Below are 24,765 nucleotides of genomic sequence, written 5' to 3' on the forward strand. Positions count from 1 at the left end.
AGGCCAGCTACCAATCAGAGCGCGAGAAATCCGTGTCAGCCAATCAGCGCCGGGACCGTGCCCTCGGGGCGGAGAGGGCTCGGATGATTGACATTCACTTTGCCCAATAATGTTGCAGATAGTTTCGGGCTTTGCCCAATAGGGAATGGCAGTCTCATTGTCCCCGCTGTCCATCAAAGGGAGGGCGGGAAAAGAGGCGGGACTACCCCGGGGCGGGCCCCTCTCTTGACAGTGATGGACACGCTCTTTAACCAATGGTTTTGCCGCGCGTCCTGCAGCTGTCCAATTGAACTCAGGGAGGCGGGACTCAGCTGCCAGAGCGCGCTGTGGTTGGTGTGTGCCGCTGTCCGTCAGGGCGAGGTGCGGGAGGGTTGGGCGCTGGGCCGCTGTTTGTTGTCATCCCAAGATGGAGTTTCTGCTGGGGAACCCGTTCAGCACCCCGGTGGGGCAGAGCCTCGGTACGGCGGCCTGGGGAGCGCGGAGGGGCCCGGGGGAGCCCGGGGACACCGCGGGGGCCGCGGCCGGCGGGCGGGGCTGGAGGCAGCGGGGCGCTCTGGGGGTCGCTGAGGGGCTGGGGCGGCCCTGGGGGTCTGTGAGGGGCTGTGGGAGCGGTGGGGGCAGAGTCTGTGAGAGCCCATGGGGGAGATCCGGGCTCGGTGAGGGGCTCTGGGGCTTAGGGGAGGTGTTGGGGGGTTGTGGGGATCAGTGCGGGCTGATGGTGGGGCTGGGGGTGGTGGGGGAGCTCTGGGGGCTCTGCAGGTGTGGGGGGGTCTCTGGGGAACAGGGATTCCAGGGCTGCCAGGGGCTTGGAGGGGCTGGAAGGCGTCTGGGCAGGGCTGGAGGCCTCAGTGCAGAGCTCTGGGGTTAATGGGGGGCGTGGAGAGATCAGAGGGCAGAGAAACTCTGGGGACCAGGCTGCTGTCCATGAGAACAGAGTGACTCCACGTCCAGATGGATGCAGGAAAGCTGTTGCATCCCTCATCTCCTTTTCCTGAAGTTGATGGACCACCCAGTCATTGAGCCACTCTTTCCCGAAGTACTGAACCCTCCCTGTGCCTCTGAGTGGGCAGGGGGCTGATGTGGTCTGGAGACACAAATGAGTGCTCGTTTTCCAGCCTGGAGGCTGAGTTGTGGTTCTGGTAATGGTTATTCTGAGCCAGCTTTCACTGCCTGGCCAGCCAAGGCCTCCCTGGGCTGCTGTGGCTGCTCCCTCCCTCCCACAGATGTGTTCTTTCCTGGCTACCCGTGTTTTGGTCTGGGTTGCCATGGCTGGGGCGAAGAAGAGGAAGGAGAAAGCTTGAGCATCACTCGTGCAGAGTTTGGTGACTCTGAGTTCTCACCTCAGCTGGGTGGGCTCTCCGTGCCTCCTGCTTTCCTCTGTTGGGCCCTGAAGAAATTTAAGATGTGTGACATTGCAGTGGGAAGGAGCAGGCTGGCTCAGGTTCCTGCAGTGCAGGAGGGCAGGCAGTCCCAAAGCCAAGGTGATGCTCAGCTGAGCATGGCTCCTGCCAGGGAGGGCTGGGAGAATTGGGATTGTTCAGCCTGGAAAGAGAAGCCTTGGGGTGACCTCCTTGTGGCCTTCCCAAATCTGAAGGGAACCTGCAGGAAAGATGGAGAAAAGGTCTGGAGTGACAGGACAAGGGAGAATGGCTCAAACTGACAAGAGAGTGGGGTTAGATGGAATATTGGGAAGAAATCCTTCCCTGTGAGGGTGGGGAGGCCCTGGCACAGTTTCCCAGAGCAGCTGTGGCTGCCCCGTGCCTGGGACTGTCCCAGGCCAGGTTGGACAGGGCTTGGAGCAGCCTGGGAGAGGGGAAGGTGTCCCTGCCATGGCAGGGTGGAATGAGATGATCTTTACTGTCCTTTCCCACCCAAACCATTCTGTGCTTCTGTGCATAGTCTAATCTAGAGCAGTTCTCCATTGATTCATGGAATGATGGAAGTCTTTGAAAACCACAGTGGAGAAAACTTTGCAGAGTATCAGCTGGTGGCCTCAAACCTCTTTTCTGGTCCTTTCCTCATGCCCACGTGCAGGGCCAGCCCTGGCTGAGGTGAGGGGCCCTTGCCTGGGTGAGTCTCACGCTGTGCTGGGCTCTCTTTTCAGCCTATGTGGAGCATATGTAGAACTTGCTGTTTATCCTCTGCCATCTGGGCTGTTTGCTTCTTCTGCTGAGGGAGAGCAGTGCTGGGGATCAGAGGAGAATAAGGAGAACAGAGAAAGAGAAAGGTGATTTTAGAGGCTTTGTTGTGTTTGGAGCACCCAGGACAGCTGGGCCAGGCCTCAGCCTGGGGAGGGAAGGCACCAATTTCTCCTCTTCATTGGCAGCTTCTCTTAGCATCAGTTTGAAGGAGCTGAAGAATTGTTGGGGGGCAGGGAGGGAGGGTAAAACCTGCTTTTTTAGCCTTCTGCCTGTTGGAGCCCAGAGCTGGAGGTTTTCACAGCTCTCACATCCCCTCGCTCGCTGCCAGCTCGGAGGCTTTGAACACTGAGCTGCTTCCATCAGATAAGGTGAGGTGTGCAGCTTCCCTTAATGCAAAATTCAGCTGCACTTTCAGAATGTTTTCCTTTGCTCCCAGGGGGAAGAGATAACTGCAGATTTTATTTTGGAAGACAAATTTTTCTGCTTCTCCTGTCGCTGCCAGTTATCCCTTTCTGAGACAGCAGTAAAACAAAAGCATGCCTTGTTCTCAGACACTGCTATTTGCCCAGTGCTTCCACAGTTTGTTTTTCCAATGAGCTTGTGGAATATAATTTTCACTTATGCTTCTCTTCATTCTTTGAAAGAATTGGAATAATTCTGTATTTCTGTTGAAACATATTGTGTTGTACACAGTTGTGATGTTTCCAAGCAAGGCCTAACACTCACCATAAGGGAGGAGTGCAGAAAATCCTGTAGGTCCATCAGCACACCAAGAATGTGTGTTCTCTGCCAGGCAGTAGCAGAGGTTCAGGAGAAGATTTAATTAGGGCTCTATAATATCTGCAGATAAATGCCAGGTCTGAAAGAACAAAGATGTCAGAAAAGGTTTGGAGAGAGCTGAGAGAGGTAATACAAGGGATTTTCTCTTTTCTCCTCTTTATCTGGATAATGTCTGAAGCTAGGCAGGCTTTTTATGTGAACTCTTTTGCTTAATGTGGGAAAGTAATGCTGGGATGAGCTCAGAGGATTTGTAATGGAGATGGATAGAGTCTCCTGCATCTGAAGTGCCAGTTCAAATGGCAGCCAGGTTCCTCATGGCTGAAACCTACCTGATTTTTGGACTGATTTTATGGAACCCTCTATTCAATTCCCAGTGGTGACGTAGCAGAAACAATACAAGCCACCACCATGGCTGCTAATTACAAACCTCACCTGATTTTGCTATAATGCTTTGATGGACTTGTGGACACTCAGCTGTCCTTGTGTCTCCAGCAAAGTCTTCTCCTGAGAAGAGTGGTTGGGTTTTGGTGGGGCTGTGTGGAAGGCAGGCAGCTGTACCTGAGAGATTCCTGAACTCAAAAAAAACCCCATTTTTGTTCCATATTTCTTTTTATCTGGAGGTTGCTGTGAAGGGAGCTTATGGCATCATTTGACATATACACCAAAAATCTCACCCAGGATTTTGCAGCAGAATCCAGCACTTCCCAAAGGTTTTGTGAGGTGTTTTTCAGGAGGTTTTTGTGAAGGCTGGTGAGAGTCTAGAGGCTGGAATTGGGTGCCATGGGTTTCATAGGCTGCCAAGCACATCGAGGTTGACAGGGTCCTTTGTGCCACTGGGTGCTGGCCCAGTTCTTGTGACTGAACTGTTTATTTTTTCCAATCACCACTGCAAATACCATCTTGAGGAATATCCTGACCAGTGAGGAGCAGAAGAGCAGGAGGATGTGCAGCAAAGCAGCTCTGACAGAGTCCTTGCTGTGTGGAGAGGGATTGGCCTGGAGAAAAAGCTGCAATTTACAGTAGTGGGAATTTGCCTTGAGATTCACCATCCTGCCATAAATTGCTTTTTTATCTTTCTTTGTTCAGTGGAGCCATCTTTAAAGTGTCACCACTCTATTCAAGGTTATTAGAACAAATGCCCTTGCTGCAGGTTAGTGAAAACATCTTTGATGATTAAAGCTGATTGAATTACGAGAATGTGAAGTGCTGGTGCCTCTTTTTTGGCCATTCTGCTTATTTGATAGTGGCCATAAGGCTTACATGGGAGGACACAGGGAGGCCTGGTTTAGGTTTTTTTGTTTGTTTTACTCTGGAGACGTTTCAAAGGCTTCAGGAAAGTGCTTCTTTGTTTGAATCCAAAGCAAACCCTGCTGCTGCCCCCTCCTGCAGGTGCAGGGGGCTGAGCTGGGGCACTGAGGTGTGAAATGGCTCCTCACAGGGTGCTGGACAGGGTCACTTTTGGTCAGGCTCTGGTCAGGGCTGTGTGTGCTGCTGAGCTCAGCTCTCCTCACTGCTGCCCCAGATCTGCCTGAGCCAGAGCCAGAGGCCTCGGGGAGTGAAGTTCAGCACCTGAATGAGGAGCAGCGAGACTTGAAAGTTAATTTTTAACAATGAAGAAATGAAGAATAATTTCTGCGTTTAACAATGTAGAAATGAAGCTGTCCTGTGTGCTGGGAGTGCTGGTTTGCACCCTGATCCCTGCTGCAGAAGGGAAGTTTCAATGCACAGTGCTGGTCTGGGCGCTTGGAGTGTGTTTTTGGAGGAGAAACAGTGTGGTGATTTAAGGAGGCTACAAAAACAAGGTTTCAGCAAAAGATACAGAGGCACTTTATTGAAGCAACAGTGGGGCAGACAGCTTTTCAATTGATTTTTATCAAAGCACTTGCAGTTTCCATTCAAGGCTGTTAAATTGGTAATATATATGGTGGATACAGGCTGTTTTCAGAGCTGCTGTTTTGTTCCCCCCTTCCCTTTTTTTTTTCTTTTATTTTTTTCCTTTTTAATGGGAAAGTGCTTCAAGGGGTTTAAAACACCCTTTATTTTCCCTTCTATAAGAAGCACTTGAGCCTTTTCTTCAGGTTTCTTATATCTCTAAGATTTTTATGATTTTTTTTAGAATAAAAATAGTTCCTAAATAAATGAGTTGATGACTACATGTAGGAGCAGAGAAATGCATTAGAGCCAGCAGCCCTTGGTAGTCCTGTGGGAGGCATTAATCCAGGCTTTCTTGTCCACAATTTCCCTAAGTTCACTTCAGAGTAAACTTACTACTTTGCTGTGCTGTGAAATATTTTTTTAATAGATAAGCCTTTCCCCAATGGTAGAAATCAGTATTTAAGGTGTACACTACACTCCTAGGATGTGGTCCACATAAAATATCATTTTTGCAGTGTGCTGTTGGGCTCTGAATCTTCTCCCTCATCATTCATTGCCTTATAATGAAATAAAAATTCCTTTGCATTTATCCACAACCATTGTCCCTTATTCTAAGGGAGGCTTTTCTCCATACAAGGTGGCAGTAACTTTCTTGCTGTATCAAAAAGATGAATTTTGCCTTTGCCTGCAGTGAAAAGGGCACAAGAAGTTCTCTCCTCAGAGCTGAAGCACTTTTCTAGGCACTCCTGGTCAGTTTTTAGAAATCCAGCCCCTCACTGCTCATTCAGAATTGTGCTTGTCATGCAAAAAGAGCCTGATAAAGTGCTTTTAGTTTTATAAGATTATTTGGATCTGCTTTCACTTCATGACAATGGATTATGTTGTAAGGAAAATCTCCATGAAATAGGAAAGTGGATATCTTTGCTCTTTAAAGGAGCAAATAAATACTGAGTCATGAGTCTGGCAACTTGGAGAAACTACATACACGTGTGAGGCTGGCTAATTAGTATAATGCCATTTAATACTGGGTTACTAAGACTGGATTTATTTTATAGGCACAAAAGCAGATTGTAGTTCATGAAGGTATTATAACATGTATTTTTGAGTAATGCTGTTTTATCTCTTTCAGCCTGGTACACTTAAATGTATATTCCATATGCTTCTAATAGCCATCTATATATGAGAGTGAGGACAGCTTGTTCCCAGTTTGGTACTGCTCTCTTCATGAACTCAGCAGATTTTTTAAACTGCATATTTAAAATATGCTTGCCTAAAACCCACAGAAAATCCCCACAAACCCTTCCAGCTGATGTAATATTCCACCCAAAACAATTTTCCCCCATAAAAATACTCTGTGTTTTCCTTAGTGAGGAACAGCTTTAAGGTAGGCAGACCTTCCTGTGATTTCATAAACTGTGCTGAGTTTTTAATGAACAATTTTTGAAGGTGTTGAAGGCATTTGTGGTATTCTCAGTGTCAGTGATCAGTGGAGAGACAACAGCAGCTCTTGCAGAAGTTTTGGTGAGATGGTCCTTCCATGGGAAGGGGCTGCCTGATACCTGCAGGGCTGGCCTGGCAACCTCCTGCCTCATCTGGAGTTTCCTGCTTGGCAAAAAGTAATTTCCTCTTCTTTGTTGGGTTTAAAATCTGTACAATGGGTAGGTGATAAGAGCATCAATGTTTGAAGAGCACAGGGAGAAAGGACATTTTGGGAGCCCTGAGAAGTGAGGAAATGACCCAAAAAGCCTGTGAAACACAGCACAGATCATCCAGAACCAGTTTTCCTTCTTCTCATTTACATCTGCCTATGGAATTCCTAGTTTTCTATTTAAAAGAAACTTGTTGCTGAGCATAAAAATCCTCCCAAGGATAGATAAGGCTTATCTTCTGTATTTGTGTATTCTGTTGGTGGTTCTGCCCCATCATTTCAGTTACTGCCAGCGGCAAAAGGCTCTTTGAAAAATGATGATTCTTCAGCACAAAAGATACTGGTCTGAAAGCTTTGCTAGAGCTGGGTCTCTCTTCCCTTAGGAGCAGCTCCTTTCATGTTTTTATCCAACCCAGGGAGTCAGATCTTCCAGCTGTAGGTAACATTTCCCACTGCTTGGGAAGGGGAGATGCAAATAAATCCAGCCAGTCCATTACTGGCAGCGTTGCCTTTAAATTTAAATATACACTCCACAATTGTTCCCTACCTGCCAGGATTATAAGGTGGGCTCTACAGTGCAGTAACTAATTTCAAAATCAAGGATTAAGGATGAAAAAAATCCATGCCCTGTCTGTGTTTGAGCAATTCCTGGCAGGGCTGTGTATGGACTATTTACCCATGCTCCTGTATCTCTTGGTTCACAGCATTTGGCAGCTCAGTGTGGTCTCAGGGAGCATCAGGAGACTCAGGAATGAGGAGATACTCAGAAGAAACCTGTTGAAAAAGTTGTTTACCTTGTAGCCTGCTTATTCCTTGAGAGTCAGGCAGCCTGTTCCCCAGCTGGGCCTCAGAAACCTTCTGGGTTAAATTAGTTTGGGAAGAAATTATTTTTTCAGATTCAGATCAAAGAAGACATACACAAAGTGAAGGCCCAGATTTGTGTTGTAAGCTGTTCAAACTGTGTTTGAATACCAAGAATTTTTCAGAGCATTGGTTTTGTGTTCTTCAGGCAGGAAAGACTTCATTGCATCCCAAATGTGGTCAGGAATGTTGAAGATGTTAACTTGAACATGTTGCATCCTCTTTATTTTTTTTACTGCAAGAAATATGTCTGGTTTCCTATTTGACCCAAATAACAAAAAAATTTTCCCATTTTTTGCCTACCTTAATAAATGCAGAAAGTCCCTTTTAAAATCTGGTATTTCCTGACCTTTTTTTTTAAACTTTTATTTTGTCTCAATTACAGCTTTCTGCATTTATTTTACCTTGCCTTTCTTTGCCCATAAACACAAAAGGCTACCTTGAGCATATTAAATAAATTGCAAGCTTCAGCAGCTTTGCCAGCAAATTTTGGAAAGTTTTATGACATTCTGAGCCTACAGGTGAGAGATATTTCATAGCTTTGTCTTCTGAGACTAATAAATACATCTGTGTATTAAATAGAAGCATTTTACTTCAGTTTGGTGACCAAATACTTACTGAAGTAGAGATAAGTTTTTTAAGAACATCTGCAGGGCTTTAATTAGTAAATAATGGAGAAGTTTTGTCCAGGAAGTCCTGCCTAAGGTTTTGACTGAGATGATCCAGTAGCTTTTCCTCCAAAACCTTGTTGACTGCAATCTGTTGGACTCAACACTTTCCCCTCTTTTACATAAGTTGCTGAGGACCTTAACTCCTCAGTTTTCACCAAAAAGCTCTCTGATCAGTTAACAGAGTGTTAAGGAATTTCCCCACTTAATTGGTTCCTAATTTAAGGATTAGGAGAGAAAATATGCAAATTTTATTGGAATATTTCATCTGGAGTGAGTTTTGAAATCTATCTCCACACTGTGACCTGAGTTAATTCCTGAATTTTGTTTGGTATTTTCCTGAGCAGTTGTTATGGGATATAGGTATGATAATAAGATTGATAGTGGGATGTAGATGTTGGGCTGGATGTATTTGGGTTTGTGTTATCCTGAGCTCACTTTAAGCTGTTGTAGTAAATATCTTTTTTTTTTTTTTCATTATCTTTGAGCTGCCCTTTCTCTCCTGATTTTCTGTGGTTTTAATTAGAAGGGTATTTTGCTGAAAAGAGCGAACTCAGACCTTTGTGAAATTTTCTGCTAGTACAAATAATGGTAAATCTGAAATCACTTATTAGACAAGGAGTTGTTATGGCAACTATAAGATGGTTGGCTAATCAGAGAGTGAGATCAGTTTTTATTTACAAGTGTAATGAGCAATTAAGTTTGAGCAGCTGTCAGACTTGGAAAGTGATTAAAGTTCAGCAAACAACCCAAATGGGTCAGTGTTCAGTTCTGATGGTTTTCTGACACTGCAGCTTGATCATCTGTGGGTTTTACCTACTATAATTAAAACTGCCTTTTAAATCCCCATCCCTGCCAATGACTTGGCATAGCCAACGAGTAGAAAATCCCCTTTTTCCTACCAGGTTCCTTAATGGGTACTGGCCTGGAGTCTTGCTGTGGGTAATGAGGTATTTCACGTGTGGCATTCCTTAAAGCAAAGCTCAGTTTGGATGCAGAATCATCTCCTGGCTGTGGTGATCACCAGGAGGGAGCTGGGACAGCCAGGCTCAGCCTTTGCACCTCCAAAGGCTCCTTTCATTAGAGGCAGCATTACTCAGTTGTTGGTTGCTTAGGGAGCTGCTGCTGGGCTCAGGGGAAGGATGTGCACAGTGTGCATGAGCATTAAACCCAAAGGAAGTGCAGAATTCAGCCAGAAACAGGAGGGGAAGCCCAGGAGAGGCTGACCTTGGCCAGAGCTGGTCACCGTGGACAGGGCAGGCTGCTGATGGCTTTCCCAAGCAGGAGGAGCTGGTTCTCTGCAGTTCCAAAATATTGCATGTGTTCCCATTGGGAAGGTTACCCTCCCATCCATACCCTGCACCAGATCAGCTGTTTCATTGCTGGGGTTTGCTTCCCTGCTGCATGTGTTAAATAAGCCAAAGTGATTGTAAGCCTTGCTCAAAATTTGTGTTCTAGTTAGAATTTTAACTGTCCAAAACAGTTAAACCAGTGGAGTTATTTTCCAAAATTATGCTGCAGTCCCCTGATACATTTGCATTTTTATTAATTTTGCCACACTAATGGTGTGATGTAGTAGAGGCAATTGCAGTAGAACATGAAATGGATTGGGACAGCTCCTGACCTGAAGAATTTACAAAGTTGTGTGCCTAGATAGCACAAGTTGGTGAATGGGGACTTAAGGGAAAATTAAAATGACAGTCTCAGAAATAGGCATTTGCATACTTGACCTAAACTTCTGGTATTTACATTTTCTATTTATCAGTCTTTTTCAGGCTTATCTACAGCAGTGGCACATGAGAAAGCAGGGCTGTAAAAATGGAACAGAATTTTTAGTAGGGTTATTAGAGACCAAGAAATCCACATTTCTCAGCCCCCAAGATGGGATTGCACATACGTGTCTTGTTATTGCCGTTGCCTTATTTGCACTCGGGTTTCCTGAGGAGATTGCTTGGGAGTGTTTATCTGCTAAGCTTCTGCAGGCACAGCGAGCAGAATGGGCAGCTGGCATGGAGCCTTCCAGTGGCCACAGCATGGCAAAAGTAATTCCTGTCACCTGGTGGAAGAGGAGCCAGCTCTTCCCTCCTCCCATGGTGAAAACACTTAAAGTATTCCAGAAATTCCAGATGCTGATCCTCGAGCTGTGGAGATGTTGGAGAATTGGGATGGGGTTGGAGCTTTTGCCCCTTTCACAGGCCTGCTATTGTTCTGTAGAGCAGTGCAAGGGAAGGCTGAAAAATTGAAATACAAACTGAAGCCTTCACACTAGAAAACACAACCCATCAACTCTGCAAAGCTGCAGACTCCTCTGTCTAGCTCACTCTACGTGTGGGATAATTGGGGTTTTCCAGAGGATGCAGCTCTCACCTTCCTGCTTGTAGCAGAGCTGGGGGTGGGAACATTCACGTGGAACAGTTACTGCAGGAGTTGTTTCATTTCACTTGTAACACATTTTAATTACCACGTGTGAACACTTGCTTAAAAATCCCATGTAGCATGCTGCAGCAAAGGACTAAACCTGTTCTTGTAACTGACTTCTTGTAGAAATGGAGATTTTGCCTTTTTTTCCCCCTCAATAGTATTTTCATTTTATTTTAAGCATGTGAAAATGTGGGCAACTGATTTTAGGAGTAACCTGTAAAAAATAATACAAATAGTTCTAATGTAGGAGCGTGATGAATCTTTCTGCCTCATATTTTGTTTGCAGCAAACATGTTACAAGTGAGCAGGTGGGAGGGGGATTTTGAAATATATGGGGATGGATTTTTAAAGTTTGCAGCTGACATGGATTAAAAATTCTTAGAACATTTCATCCATGAAAGGCAATTAGTTTTGTTTTATGAATATGAAAAGCACGTAGCTTGTAAGTACTGGAGTGAAGTCCCAAGTGAGTTATTAGAACTTGCTTTACTCATGTAGTACAAAATTGGCCATCAAGAGCTGATAGATTTCAAATATAGCTCACTGACACACTGATTATCCATAACTTTTCATAAAGTCATTTTTTTGGGCTCACCTGTAATTACTGGATGCTGTTGAAGTCCTGAATGGAGCAGATAGTCGCAGATCAGGACACCTCCTTACTCTTGATGGTGATTACAGCACGTTGTGCTGCTGGGATATGGAACTGTGATACCCCTCTGCCTGCTTTTCCTGCTTTCTCTGAGATCCATAAGTTAAGGCTGATAAAATGAATGGAGTCTGCTCTTTTTTTTTAGCAGCTGATTTTTTTTGGCATTAGGAAAAATTAATATAGTCACTGGTTTTGGATTATTGGGATTGTCTGTATGAGTAATTCTCAGCTACTAATGGGTGTTTGGAAAATGATGATTTTTTTTCAGCTTCTTTGTTTGTTTTTGAGGTTTTTCAGAGAGCCAAAACTGTTAAAAATCTGGTATTTCTAGTGTTAATCAACAGATGTTATTAATCCAGTATGTCAGTGTTTTAATACCTGAGATTCCCAGTTAAGGAACTGGTAGCCCAAGTTAAGGAATGAGGTAGCCCCTTCAACCATCCAAATTCCAGAAACTAAAACAGGGTGAAAACTTTGGCAAGTGGTGTGCTACAATCTAAGTTCTAGCTATGGAAATAACTAAATGTTGATGAAATGCTATGAAACACTGGCTGCTGGACAGTGTTCAGAGGAAGAGGAGATTTGAGTACCCATCCTGATGCACTGACCTGCTAAAACCACACTGTGCTGATAAATTCTCCCACACAGAATCGTACGGACACATTGCAGTTAAATTTAGAAAAGGCAAATCTGAAGGAGACCATTTCATCACCCTGGAGATTTTAATTTATGCTTTCATGCCTCTCATCCCGAGAAGAAAGATGGACACTCGGAGTGGGATGATATTAAACTGCTGGAAGTGTTGCCTAATAGATCACAGATGTCTGTGAAGAGGCAAGTCATCATCCCCCGGACACAGCGGGACAGGGGACACTGTCACGAGATGTGACATGTCATAAAGGAGCATTGATTTGTTGCTCCCCTACTGTAAATCAAACATCCCCATTCAAATCCATTCAAATCCATTAATACAGGGTGCAGATTTGAAAACTGCTTTGACATTTCTGATTGAAGGCTTGGATGTATCGATTCCTGACGCGAGCAGGGCCCTGTTTGTCAATCAGAAAGCAGCACCAGCATCTGAAAATCGTGGGTTGGCAGCGAGGTGGGAATCTACCCAAGGTCACTGCTCAAGGAGATGAGGAAACGTGCAGTGAAGGCTGAATTTTGGGGAAAAGTGCCTCTGAATCATGCAAATGGCTCGATGAGCTGGGAGCTGCTTGTGTATGACCTCGCTGTGAAGGACGGCTATTTACAGTACATGGGTCAACATGTGAGCTCTGATGAGTGTCAGGGCATGGGAGGAAGGTGGCTTTCTGTGCTTTGTTTGTGAAGCTGTGTGGAATGGAGAAGTCAGATGGATTTCACTGTGTTTTAAAGAAGCAGTAGTGTCTCTCTGCCATCTGTTTTGGAAGAGAGCAACTCACATACACATGTCATTCAGTGGAGTTTGCTGTCAGCAGCAACAATTTCTGCTGATGGGGGAACTTCAGGGAGAAGATTCATAACAAAAGTCTTTATTGTATAGAAACACACCGTTCTGCTTGGGATCCAGCTTCCAAATGCTTTTAAGGACTGTGACTAAACTACCATTTATGCCTGAGATGAGAGACATCTGAGCACAGAAGCTGCCTGGACCAGTTGTCCTGCCAGGCCTTTCTTGTGCAATACAATTGCAGATGGAAAGGTCCGACTGGTTTTACACCCTGCAAATGTATCATGACCTTTGAGATGAGATAAACTAAGTGAGCCATGCTGATATGTTCCCTTGCCTGCTCTCATATTATTATAAGGCTTTCTGTTTTGGTTTTCTTTTTGTTCAGGTGAGGCTCTGATCTGAGTATGAAAGAAAAGTCATCTTTGTTGTACAGATGTTAATATTTGTTTAATATATATTAATCCATTCACCTTGCTCTGCTTCTGACCCTGCAGTGCAGCTATGCTCAGTTAATCACCTGCAGTTTCCTGCACCTGAGAGGCTGAATTTGTGGGTGATGTTTTTCTCTGCAGCATATCTAAATCACGAGAATGTTGTAGCATGACTGTGAGTACCACGAGGTCCTTAAAAAGGCACAGTAATTATGTGCTATATATTCATGATTGCAGGTATGTGTGATCTGGAAAGCAGGTTGGAGGAAGTTTGGCATTTGGGTGACACCTTCAAAAAGAAGAAAACCTAAAAGTTAATTGGAGAAAATGACAGTTCCCAGTTTACTGCTGTGCCTTCCAACAGCACTCGAGCTAAATACTCTTTAGGATTGCACGTGTGCCTGTCCACAGAGTCTCTTTATTTTATTTTAACATAGACTCTCCAGCCATTACCAACTATTCATTTATTCAGCACCAGAAACTTTGGCAAAACAATGAACGGAAGATAAATTATTTGATCCCAAAGAGTTTTAGCGTGAGCATAGCTAAAAACCAAGTGCAAAATCACAGTGGTCATGACAAGTGGTGGCCGGTGCTGCAGCAGTCCAACCCAAATCACGTTTTCTGTAGTGCTTTGCCGTTCAGATTGAGCCCGTTTGTTCTAGCTGACTGCCTTTTTCCTTGGAAGTGTGAAGCTCAGCATTTTCAGAGCAGTGTGAAATAAGGAATGTAGAAAAAGGACTTGGAGCAGTGAGGTGGCTAATTGAAAAATGCTCTTGGAGCTGTGCGCTCTAACAAAGAAACTGGCAGGGTTTTGTGAGTAAGTCACTCCAGAGTTGAGTTTTGATCTTGAATTTTGAATGAGTCACATTTATATTTTAATAGGAGCGTTTTGATAAAAAGGAACAATCCTCCTGTTGGTTACCATAATGTCTAAGTGGCCGTGACTGTCTTTTTAAAAGCAAATACAGAGAAACAAGAATAGACTGTTGGGTCCAGGAGTATCCAAGTGTGTTATTTGAGTGTGTCTCTGTCTCCCAAGTGAGATGCCTTGAACTCAGCAGCTTTTTGAATGCTGGGGGTCTTTGGTCTTATCTTCATTTTGCTTGGACAGCTGAAATATGTTTCCATGGCCTCTGTATGGTTTTTCCCTGGATCTTATTGAAGGTGCTGTGGGGGTCATTGATGATTGAATCCAAGAGAGACAACTGCAGCCACAAAATGTAATGGTGCTTTAAAGTGTAAAACTATAGGCTACAGCTCAGAGATGTCATTGTCCTGTTCATTTGAGCAATCCTGTCTGGTTTGCATTGCCTTGCAAAACTCTTGCTTTTTCCTGGAAGCCCAGTCTGTAGAAGCATTTTGCTTTTACCCTCAGCAGATGCCCCTCACTTCTGAGAGAGCAACACTGCATTGAAGGGAGGGGAACCAGCAGGATGGAAGCAAAAACCTGCTGGCACTGTGGCTCCTTCTGATCCTTATTATGCAGAGTGAAATATAACATATCTGGCTGTTTGATTTGCTAATTTCAGTGGTGGAGCACAGCTGGTAGGCAGGTGGACTGTTAAGAGACAAGACAAAGATCTAAGATGTGCAATCTTATGAACTTGCAAGCAAAAAAGAAAAAACAGCCACAAACCCTAAGATGTTTTGTTATTTGAACACCAAACACTGTTGGAGGGAAGGGGAGAAGTTTGGACTTGGAGCTTCCTTGGTTTTGGATCTCTCTAACACAATGCACTGGTCTGCATGTTTCTTGCATAAATAGAAGGTGATTTTGTGTGTGTAGTTCACCCCAAATGTATGAATTGAGAGTCTCTGAAGCAACATCTGGAGAAGACCCAAGAGAGAAAACTGTGAGTTCTCTGAACACAAAGATCTGTTCATTCATGAGATTCTGATATTCAGACAGAAAACTGCAGTTGTGCTGTTTCCGTTTAATGTTATTTCTAGCAAGTGCCACATTTAACTTTCCCTTTTGCCTTTTCTCCCAAGACCATTCTACAGCACCATAAAGACTTACTGGTACTTATAGATGGACTTTTGGAGAGGTTTTTACCCTGGTCCTGTCATCATTCAGGCTGGAATAGCTGCTCTCAGTGCTTCCAGCAGTCAGAATTCCAATCTCAGCTGTACAAATATGCACATGGAGCAGTAGTGTGGATTGGAGAGAGCAGAGAGGAGCTTCTTCAGGATAACCAGTGTTGGTGTTTGTGAGGTTGCTTTTGCCTTGATTTCAGGATGGGTGATAAAAGTTCTTCTGATTTCTTCCTGCATTTAGAAGCTAATTGCTGCCCTGCCCTGCCCTATGTAACCTGTTTATTACATGGTGATTGTACAGGAATTTCTGACCTGGTTTCCTTGTGGTGACATCTCAGGTCGGAGCAGGGTGTTTGGGCAGAGGCTTGGCTGGGGGTGTGTGCTCTGAGACTGTTTGTACTGGGAACTTTACACTGTTGAACCCTCTGGGTGCTGTAAATTATACAGGATTTCAGTGTGAGCAGGGAAATGCTGATATTGCCGTTTGGCAGAGCGTGGAAATGCGGCCACAAGAGTTGGATCTCAGAGGGAAGGTGTGAATGAAAAAAATAGCACCATTTTTTCTCCTTTTCCCCACAGACTGCAGATAAGCTGATGCTGTGTGTGCATATGCAGTGCCCAAGGTCTGCTGTGTGTCAGGCATGGAGTGCCAGATTGTCTTTCTTCCCACCAGAACATTTATGCTTTAATTTGGGACACGTGGTGGGAACCGATAGCATCTTGTTTCAGAGAGAGACTTTCTGATAATCTCACTGGTGGTATCATGTCTCTGTGTGAGACACAAACCCAGCATTATCCCAGTGCTCATCAGAGCTGCTCCTGAGGCAGGAGCTGTGCAGGGAGCCCTTGGCACCAGGCTGGGAGCTGCCAGCCCTTCTGTGATGCAACTGAACTGAAGAGTTTGTGTTATAGTTTAAGGCAAACTCCTCCTCATCACCCTCCCTCTTAACGTTTCTTACTGCACCCTGGAGTCCTTTGGTCACGTTCCAGAGTTCATGTGTGAATGAACTGGTGCCTTTTAATGGGTGTGGAAGGGGTTGAGGAACTGATTCCTCTTTCAAAAGGGATTTGCATGATTTGTGTGCCATTCCTTCTGTGTTAGTTTCCAAAATCTGATTAATCTTGTCAGTCATATCTGGGTGCTATTAGAGGAGGAGCCTTCCAAAGTGTCCATGAAATAGTGGTCAGGTTATTGAGCATTTTTAATTTCCTGCATTTTGGATGTGTTGGGTAGGGATTCTCCTACAGCTGAGTGCAGGCAGAGCTGTTTCACTGGAAATCCAGAATTACAACCTGCTGTGTTTTGGTTCTAGAAGAGCTCTGCAGGCTTTCAATTCGTCGCAGCACAATGCAGCTCTTCAGGCAAATCCCACCCAAACCTTCTCTGCAGCCAGTGAACTCCTTTGTACAGCTGAGAGAGCTCTGCAGCAGCAAATCTGGGTCACACACCCTACAAAGGACACACAACTCCAGATGACAAGTGCTCGTGTGCTCTCTGTTGCTGAAGAAGAGACTAAAATTAGCTTCTGACTCTTACTCGAATTAAAAATTACCCAAGGGGAAAAGAACTATTTCTCAAGAAGGCAACTGTTATGTCTTAAACCCACACAGTCTCAGCTGTGTATGCAGAAATGCAAAAATAAAGAGGTAGTAACCAAGTTTTTTGAGAGAAAGGGGATTTTGTTTTTCCTGGAATATCTCAAAAAGGGAATATGACCAAGGTTATCAGGGACCACAGATGAACATTCTGGTGCCAGCCTCTGTACAATGCTGCAGCAGCATCTTTTCACTCTGCTATCTTCAAAATATCACTTTTTTACCTATGGAGTGATGCCATATCCACATTTTGTCAAAATAAACCTTAATTCCATGGGTTTTACAAGACCAGCGAGTGAATTGGATGCCAGCACAACTTTGTGCAGCATCAGCATTTCACAAAATCATATATAAAAGTGATTATAGCAGACCAGAGAGGCTGAACATTGCTAAGTTGCTGCCTGATGCCAAATACTGTCAAGAACACACAAATTTCTTAATGTAGTTTAAGATTAAGGAAACAAATGATGTGCCTGGCTTAGGGAAAACTCTCTATTTAAGGCACAATCTCTTATTTTGGAACATTTGGCTTGTAAATCCTTTGCAGCTCTGGGGATCACCTTCTCTAGCAGATCAGATGTAGTGATGTTTTTTATTTTCATCTCTGAATGTTAAGGGGTTTTTTCTAATGTTGCATAAAATGTTTTCTTAACTGATAAGGATTATATGGAGGTGAAGGCAGATCACATTCTGTAGCAATAAAACCTTATGTCGGCTGTAAGAGCACAAAGCAACTAACAAGTGATGCTTACAAGTAGCTTTGCACAAAGATAAATTCCTGTATCCTAGAAAACATTAAACAGCTCTGCCTGCACTGTAAATGCAGTAAATTAAAAATGCTCAGTAAACTGTCCAGTATTTATTGGACATTATGGAAGCTGTGCATCTCTCAAGCATAAAGAATTTTCATTGACCAAAGTGAATTTTACCGTGAGGTGGTGATGGCTGAAAAGGATCCAGCTGGGAGATTTTCTGCCTCAATTCCCTCCCCAATGAGACACTGCAGTGCTGCTTCTCAGAATGAGAAGTGAGGTCTGTAACCAATATTTTCCTGTTCCATAATCTCCTTTTCCATGGTGTCCTCTCCCTTCTGCTCAGCTCTCCCTTCTGAGGTTTTGCATAACTGTCTGGGTTGTCTCAAACTTCTGTAATTGCTGTCCTTGGTGGAGCTGCTTTAACCATGATTTTGGGGTAGACAAGTCACTGAAATTTGAATTACCCAGGCACAGTTTTTCTCCAAACAATGTCTCATAATTATGGCCTGTGGGCATCTGTATCCTCAGTCACAGTGATGGAAATATTAATAGGAAGCAACACTGTTGGTAAACAAAAAGAGAAGTGTGAAGTCCTTGGAGCCTGGTCTTTCCAAACAAAATCTACCCTGTCCTGGGGTACAGATTGGGGTTACATGGAGACAGAAGGAGAGTTGGAGAGGATGGTGCCTGTGGTTTTGTTTCTGCTTTGAAATGTTTAAAAGTGGATTTGCTTACCCTGTTTGCCTTCCAGCATTGGATGCCAGGGATCTGTAGGAAAACCCAGAGTAATTTAGAGAAGGTCATGCTTGGCTCAAAGGTCCCCTTTTTAGATCTTGCTACTGACAGGCTTTTATGTTCAACTTGACATCATTGCTGAGTGTGGGTAGCAGATAGGATTTGAATACTGCAAGTAAGGAGTGTGAAAAATTCCAGGGATGTTCCAGGCACTGCTAGACAGAACTATATTGATTTAGGAGGAAATCCCAAGGAGGAAATAGTTCTTGTCAACTGATTACTACAAGTTATGGTTATGCTACTTCTGCAGACACCTATAAATTAAACTGCCAGCAGTTGGCATCTGCCACTGTCACAGTGCTATAGGTCATCCTTCCCTGGGAATTGAGTGATGCCAGAGTGACTTAACCTGCCACAAAAATAGTGAGGGAAGGTCTGGGAGGAAGGCAGAGATTGAGAGGTGTGTACAGAGCCCCAGCATGGAGAGGGACATAGCATGGGACAGATGTCATGATATCATGACCTGTACTGTTATGTGCTAAATGTTTTCATGTTCTGGTGGGTCTTTTCATGCTGAAATTCCTTGAATTCTGTCGCCAGGTTGGTATTTTTCCTCCCTCAATTCCTGTGGAGGTATTATCTGCTGAAACAGGGAGGAGGTCGTGCTGGTTTGGGGGGATATTTTCCTAGCTCATAACTTGCCAGCAATGCAGCATCTGAAGAGTTTAAATTGGAATTAGCTGACATTTTCCTACTCTCCCAGGAATTCAGGAGTCTTTGAAAAACAGCCCATCTATGTGGGCTGGAGGGATAATTGATTCTGTCTGGAAACCTCTATGCTGATCCCTAAAACCAAGATGGAAGGATTGACATTGTTTACTGTCAGCAGGGATTAGTTTTTTTCTGTCTGTTACCGAATAGTTTCAGCTCAGAGTAACTGAAGATGGATTGAGGTATAGACCTAATCAGGAAGATGTGAAAAGATGTATTTTTCTTTGCTTTACAGAAAAGGCCACAGATGGCTCTTTGCAGAGTGAAGACTGGACACTTAACATGGAGATCTGTGACATTATCAACGAGACAGAAGAAGGGTATGTGCCATTTCAGCAGACTTGGAAAGGTCCCTGAACACAATCTTCCTCTGGTTGTACTCAGCATGTGAGGAGGTGCAGTGAGGCTGGAGACAGATGCTCATGGTTTCAATGCAGCTTGCTTGGTTTTCCTGCTCCTTAGACCTCTCCTGTTCTCAGAAAATACTGTATGATGGAGGATACCTGTAGGATTCAGGATGAGAGGAAATGGCCTCAAGTTGTGCCAGGAGAGCAACTTATTTAGATGATGTATTAGGAAAAAATTCTTCACTGAAAGGGTGGTCAGGCTGCCCAGGGAAATGGTGGAACCACCATTCCTGGAAGCATTCAAAATACACGTGGATGTGGCATTTTGGGATGTAGGACAGTGAGCTGATGGTTGGACTCAATGATCTGAGGGCTTTTCCAACCCAAATGATTCCGTGATATTTTCTATAGTCAGTCTCTGCTTGGGAGGGCTGGCATGAAAAACTTTTTGGAGACGGTGGTACCTTTGTTTTTCAGCAGGTGTATCTCTTTGCAGTGCCTTTAATTTCAGCTGTTTGTGTAGACAGCTTTTCTGACACACCTCCAGCACCAGAAAGCTTTGCTGTTTGCAGTCTGCAGAACTGATCACTGCTCTTATTCCCTGGACTTGTCAGACTGGCTGTCAGTCTTCCCTGCCAAATCAACAGCCTGAATTTTTGGAGACTTGGGGCATTCCTCCAGTCTTGATTTCTGTGGTACCTTGTCTCCTCACATATTTCTCCATAACCCTGCTTTGGTTGTAGTCAGATGATCTGAAATTAACCCACATTCTTATGTCCAGCTGGAAATGGCAAAGGATTCATTTTCCCACCGTTTATGGGATGTGAAAAGCCTGTCTGAGCTGTCTGTTAAAATGGTGTGTTTCTCCTCCAGGCCCAAGGATGCCATTCGAGCGCTGAAGAAGAGGCTGAATGGAAACAAAAATTACAGAGAGGTCATGCTGGCGCTGACGGTGAGTGGGGGCAGGCTGGAATGCTTCAAAGGGCAGAACCCTTTTGTCATTTTCCTCTTCCTGGCACTCTCTTGAATGTACACACTATTTCCTTTAACAGCCACTGCTCTGCCCTTTTCTTCTCTCCAATTGCCTCCTCACTTCCTTGGGGAGAGCTGCTAGAAGCTTTGCATAGTGGTTTTCCAACTCAATTGATTTCTGCTTCTTTTCGTGGCTCTTATTCATCCCAAGTACTGACTGAGGAGAGTTAAAGTGGCTCAAATGGGTCTGTTACTCTTTGAGGTTTTCCTTTCTACTCTCATTTCCCTGTCTCCAACCATTCCTCCACTCCAAGCCAGCAGCTGTGGACGTATCTGCAAGTGAGGATGATGAACTTGCCATATTTTCAGCTTCATAAGTAGCTGATGCACAATTTCCCTTGTGAATGAATCTCTGTAGGAGACAATGCATTAATTTATGCTGATCTAATTTCACTCAATAAAGTGTAAATTATATTCTGTGCATTCAGACAGCACTGCTAAGGTGTGGGATAATTTAGCAGTGACCTTTCCTGCTGATGGCTTTAGCTGGAGCTTTCCTGGGTAGTGCAGCCCTCCTGAGTGGGGTGCTGGGCTGGCTCTGGCTGTAGCTAGATCGAGTTATCCTGCTGTGGGGAGGTGATCTGCAGGATTCTTTCACAGAGCTCTTGTTGCATCTCCCTGACGAGGCGTGACCGTACTTTCTGTCTTCTTGCCATTTCCTATCCTGGATTGTCATTTTGACAGATTACCAAAGTCCAAACCATGAGATTATCCATTGTGCAGGAAAGAGCAAAATCCATCAGGAATGAGCCCGTGTCATCATGGCTGATGAAAGTGGCTGAAGGAGGAGAGTAATTACAGATTCCTGGGTACAGAGCCGCAGTGGTTATTAGGCATGGCTGTAAGGAGAAGTGACGCGTTGGATTTATCTCCATGCTAATCATGTTCTTCAGAGAGAAATCAACAGCTGTTCTTCCATGGCAGTTGAATGGCAAGTGGAAGGTGCCTCCAGCTAGGTTGCAGGGGGAAAATGTGTCAAAGTATAACCTGTCAGAGCATTCACAGGGGAGTGTTTTGAATGAGTGAAGATCATTCACCTGAATTCCCAGCTCTAAAACATGGCTTATAGCTCGGAGCAACTGGGTCCAGCTGTGTTCCAGGCACATAGAAAATGGTGGAGTGGCACGGCACGATAATATCTCACTGTGACAGGATGTCCTCTGTCTTACCTGCTCCTGATGTGCTGCTGTGTACTTGGCTGTTCTTCAGCTGCACTGGCTGGAAAGTTCTGCTTTGAAGACAAAGAAACTGACTATTTCTTTACCTTGAAAACAGGAAAGATGGATCACAAAAATGCCCAAAATGTTAACAGTGGGTGAGGTACAGCTGAATGTGTGTGTAGAGAAGTCTTTTGGCAAAACTGGGGAAGAAGAGTAGTAAGAGTATAAATGTAATCTCCCCTCTATCTGCTTGCCCTCCCATCAAAAAATCTAAAATAAATTAAAAAATCAGGTGCTGTGTGTGTGATCAAGCTTTGCTCCAACAATGAATGTTGGGTTTCTTTTTGTGTGTAGGTGTTGGAGACCTGTGTGAAGAACTGCGGCCATCGCTTCCATGTCTTGGTGGCAAATCGTGACTTCATCGATGGAGTTCTGGTGAAAATCATCTCACCCAAGAACAACCCCCCCACTATAGTACAGGATAAAGTCCTAGCACTGATTCAGGTACACAGCTTGTCTCTGCTTCCATATGTTGCTGCCTGAAATAAGGACTGTCTGCTTCGATGCTACGCATCACTAAACATGCTGTCATCGTTAAAAATATGGCAGGTTTTTTATATATAAACTCAAACAATATATCCAGATTGGTGGGGAAAAGCAGACATGTACACACATAGATATTTTATTCAGGGAGGGCTGTCTGGATTCTAGTAAGAGAGGTACCATGCTAAAACAGGAGGATTTAATAAAAGGTAAATGGATGATTTTGCAATTTACCAGTCATATCTAGAAGCTGGAGACTTGCCTCGGTGATGAGCTTGTCATCTGAAGCCAGGAGATTTCAGAGGATTGTGCTTTTGGTGGCAGCTGCAGAACACTTGCCTTTCTGTGGCTGTTTCCCTGACCGGAAAATGGAGCTGTTTCCCTCCATTTGAAAGCATTCTGCATTCCTTTCAAAGATGGTTATAGAAAAGTAAATGACCATATAGGAATTAAGATGGTTTTGTTGTCTTTTCTGTGGTTATTGTGCAGTAAAAGCACACTGTCAGATCCTTGCCTGCAGTGGGAAGTTCAGCCATGGGCCTGTCTGCCACTTCTCCTTCTGTGCAGCACAACAATAAACAGCCGTGTTAATTCCACAAACCATTAGCCACACATGAGGAAACATTGGTGCCTGCCTGGAGGAAATCTGACAATTATAGGAAGCTTTATCACTAAGCTTCCACAGGCTACTGCATACACCAGAGACTAAAAGACACTGCGTATTTAAAATGATATAAACCTGCTGCAGTGTTCCTTGTGGGGAGGTATTTACAAATGCACAGCATCATTTGCCAGATATACTTCTGATTTTTATGGCAAAGCATGCACTTGGATTTCTGCTGCTTTATTTCTTATTTGGATACAGGGATAGGGCATCCTTAGAGCATGACAATGTAAATAAGTGATTTTCAAACAGGAGATAGGTAGGGTAGTCAAATTAATGGGCATTGAGTTGGGGTCTGTGGGGTCCCTTTATTTCTGGTGTATGATTTTGTGGCTTTTCAAAAAAATAGCGCAAAATTAATGAAATTATTAAAAACAATTCTTGTGCATCTGACTGAGCCCTCAGGTTTCTGCCTCCCTTGGTGGGAGAGTGGATGCATGCAGTGACCAGGAGATGAGGTTAAAAACTGCCCCATAAAGACAAACTGGGTGTGTTTCCGTGTTATTTTAGGGAATGTTGGTTTTGCTGGGCTCTGGGTTTAAATGGATTCCCAGTGGTGAATGCAGCTAAAATGGGAGTGTTTGTAACATAATCAGAAAGCCACAGTCATTGCCTCAGTATATTAAACAGAGCTTTATCTGAGGAGACTTAGTGCAGTAGAGCTAAAAGCCTCACTCTGGGTACTAAATGCCTTTTGATATAAAAAGCCTGAGAATGATGAAGGTTGCCTGTGGGTGGGTTCTGTACGTGTCTCTTTAGCTGGAGGTGGCAGGGGACTTTGTTTTCCAGGTTGCCTGACACGTTTGGAAGAGTGATGGCAGCCACTCATCCCAGGTGCCCTATGGACACACCTCCCCAAAATACCCCATGACAGCTTCACTCAGCTCAGGCTGTGCTCTGGGGTTGGAGTTAACCCTGTCCCAAAGGGCTGATCTCAGCTTTGTCCCACCAACATTGTATTTATCCCTTTCTATATCCAGTGTTTTTTACTGGGGAATTAATAAGAACAGAAATGAGAGGATTAATAGCCCAGACTGGGAAGCATGGAAGAGAACTGTACAAACAGCACACATCTTCAGGCACACAGCTGGCAAATTCATGGGTCTTTCCATAAAAAGGGGAGATAAAGCTGCCATCTAGTTTCTTATCTAGAGACTTGTTTTGAGATGTTGAGCATCTTGTGTCTCACTTTCTCAACCTATTTCCCAGTGTACATGAATTAGCATATGTTACACAGTGCTTATCCTTCCTTCCTCACCCTGCTAGGAGGCCTTGGAAATATTCCTTGTGTGCCCCTGGTAAGAGCTGGCCTGTCACCCAGCGTCCAAACATTGACATAGTCCCAAATTTAGGGGGCTGATTTACAATGGTGTTTAAATGACCTGTTTGGGCACACTGAGGTTCCAAGTGGGATTTATCCTGAAGTATCTACATCTGGCCTAAAGTTATAGAAACTCTGAATTCAATCTCCCCTCTGTCCTACACGTGTTTGGACAATGGGCAGGTCTCCTAAGCTCTAGTGTAGCTCATTATCCATAAAGCAGAGCTGATATTGCAGCTGCCTGGTTGGGCTGTAAGCTGTCTAGGACAGGGATTGTCTTACAATATGTGTAGACAGCACTTAGGACAATGGTGCCTGTCCTGCCTGTGACCTCTGAGACACACTAATGTATATAATGCTCCCAGCTCAGGTGAAGAAGAATACAAATGGAAGTGTCTCCTTTCTCCAGGGAAGAGAATTGCAGGAGAGAGAATATTTTTAAAAAGTAGAGTGCAGATGAAATGAGATCATTTTGCAAAATCCACAGGAAGCCAGTGAAAGAGGGGATGCATTAGTATTTCCTCGTGGACAAACAAGCTTCACTAAAATCTGGGGACAGAATGCAGCATATTTTTGCCTCCAACTTTCCTTTGAGTGATGATTATTAAATAGAACATCCCTTGCCTAACACTTTTCACTCTTGCTTGCAAATAGAGTTGAAGTGATGAACACCATTATGTAGAAGCATCATTCAGGTGGCTTCTGATGTAAATTGAAAAGGCAGTGAAATGGCAAAGGTGGAGTTACTTGTGCAGTCAAAACCTCCATCAGAATTGGGGATGTTTTGGAAGGTCAGTTCCAAGGAAACAATGGCTGTGTGCTGTCAGAGCTGTTTTCCCTGGCTCAAGCAGGGCTGTTTGGACTTGCACTGCATCAGAACAGTTGA

General features: G+C 44.2%; 1 protein-coding gene across 4 annotated transcripts in view; it reads left to right on the top strand.

Moving 5' to 3' along the window:
* The first annotated feature begins 338 nt into the window (after nucleotides 1–338).
* Nucleotides 339–24,765, top strand: part of TOM1L2 (target of myb1 like 2 membrane trafficking protein) — a 56,332-nt gene continuing 31,905 nt past the window's right edge. For all 4 annotated transcript variants that reach the window (XM_063171645.1, XM_063171646.1, XM_063171648.1 and 1 more), the window contains exons 1-4: nucleotides 339–458; nucleotides 19,048–19,132; nucleotides 20,033–20,111; nucleotides 21,706–21,855. In XM_063171645.1, the coding sequence (XP_063027715.1) occupies nucleotides 407–458; nucleotides 19,048–19,132; nucleotides 20,033–20,111; nucleotides 21,706–21,855 (366 nt within the window). In that variant the 5' untranslated portion in view covers nucleotides 339–406. The remainder of the gene's footprint in view (nucleotides 459–19,047; nucleotides 19,133–20,032; nucleotides 20,112–21,705; nucleotides 21,856–24,765) is intronic.

This window comes from Melospiza melodia, chromosome 18 (assembly GCF_035770615.1).
Source record: "Melospiza melodia melodia isolate bMelMel2 chromosome 18, bMelMel2.pri, whole genome shotgun sequence".
NCBI classification, from domain to species: Eukaryota; Metazoa; Chordata; class Aves; order Passeriformes; family Passerellidae; genus Melospiza; species Melospiza melodia.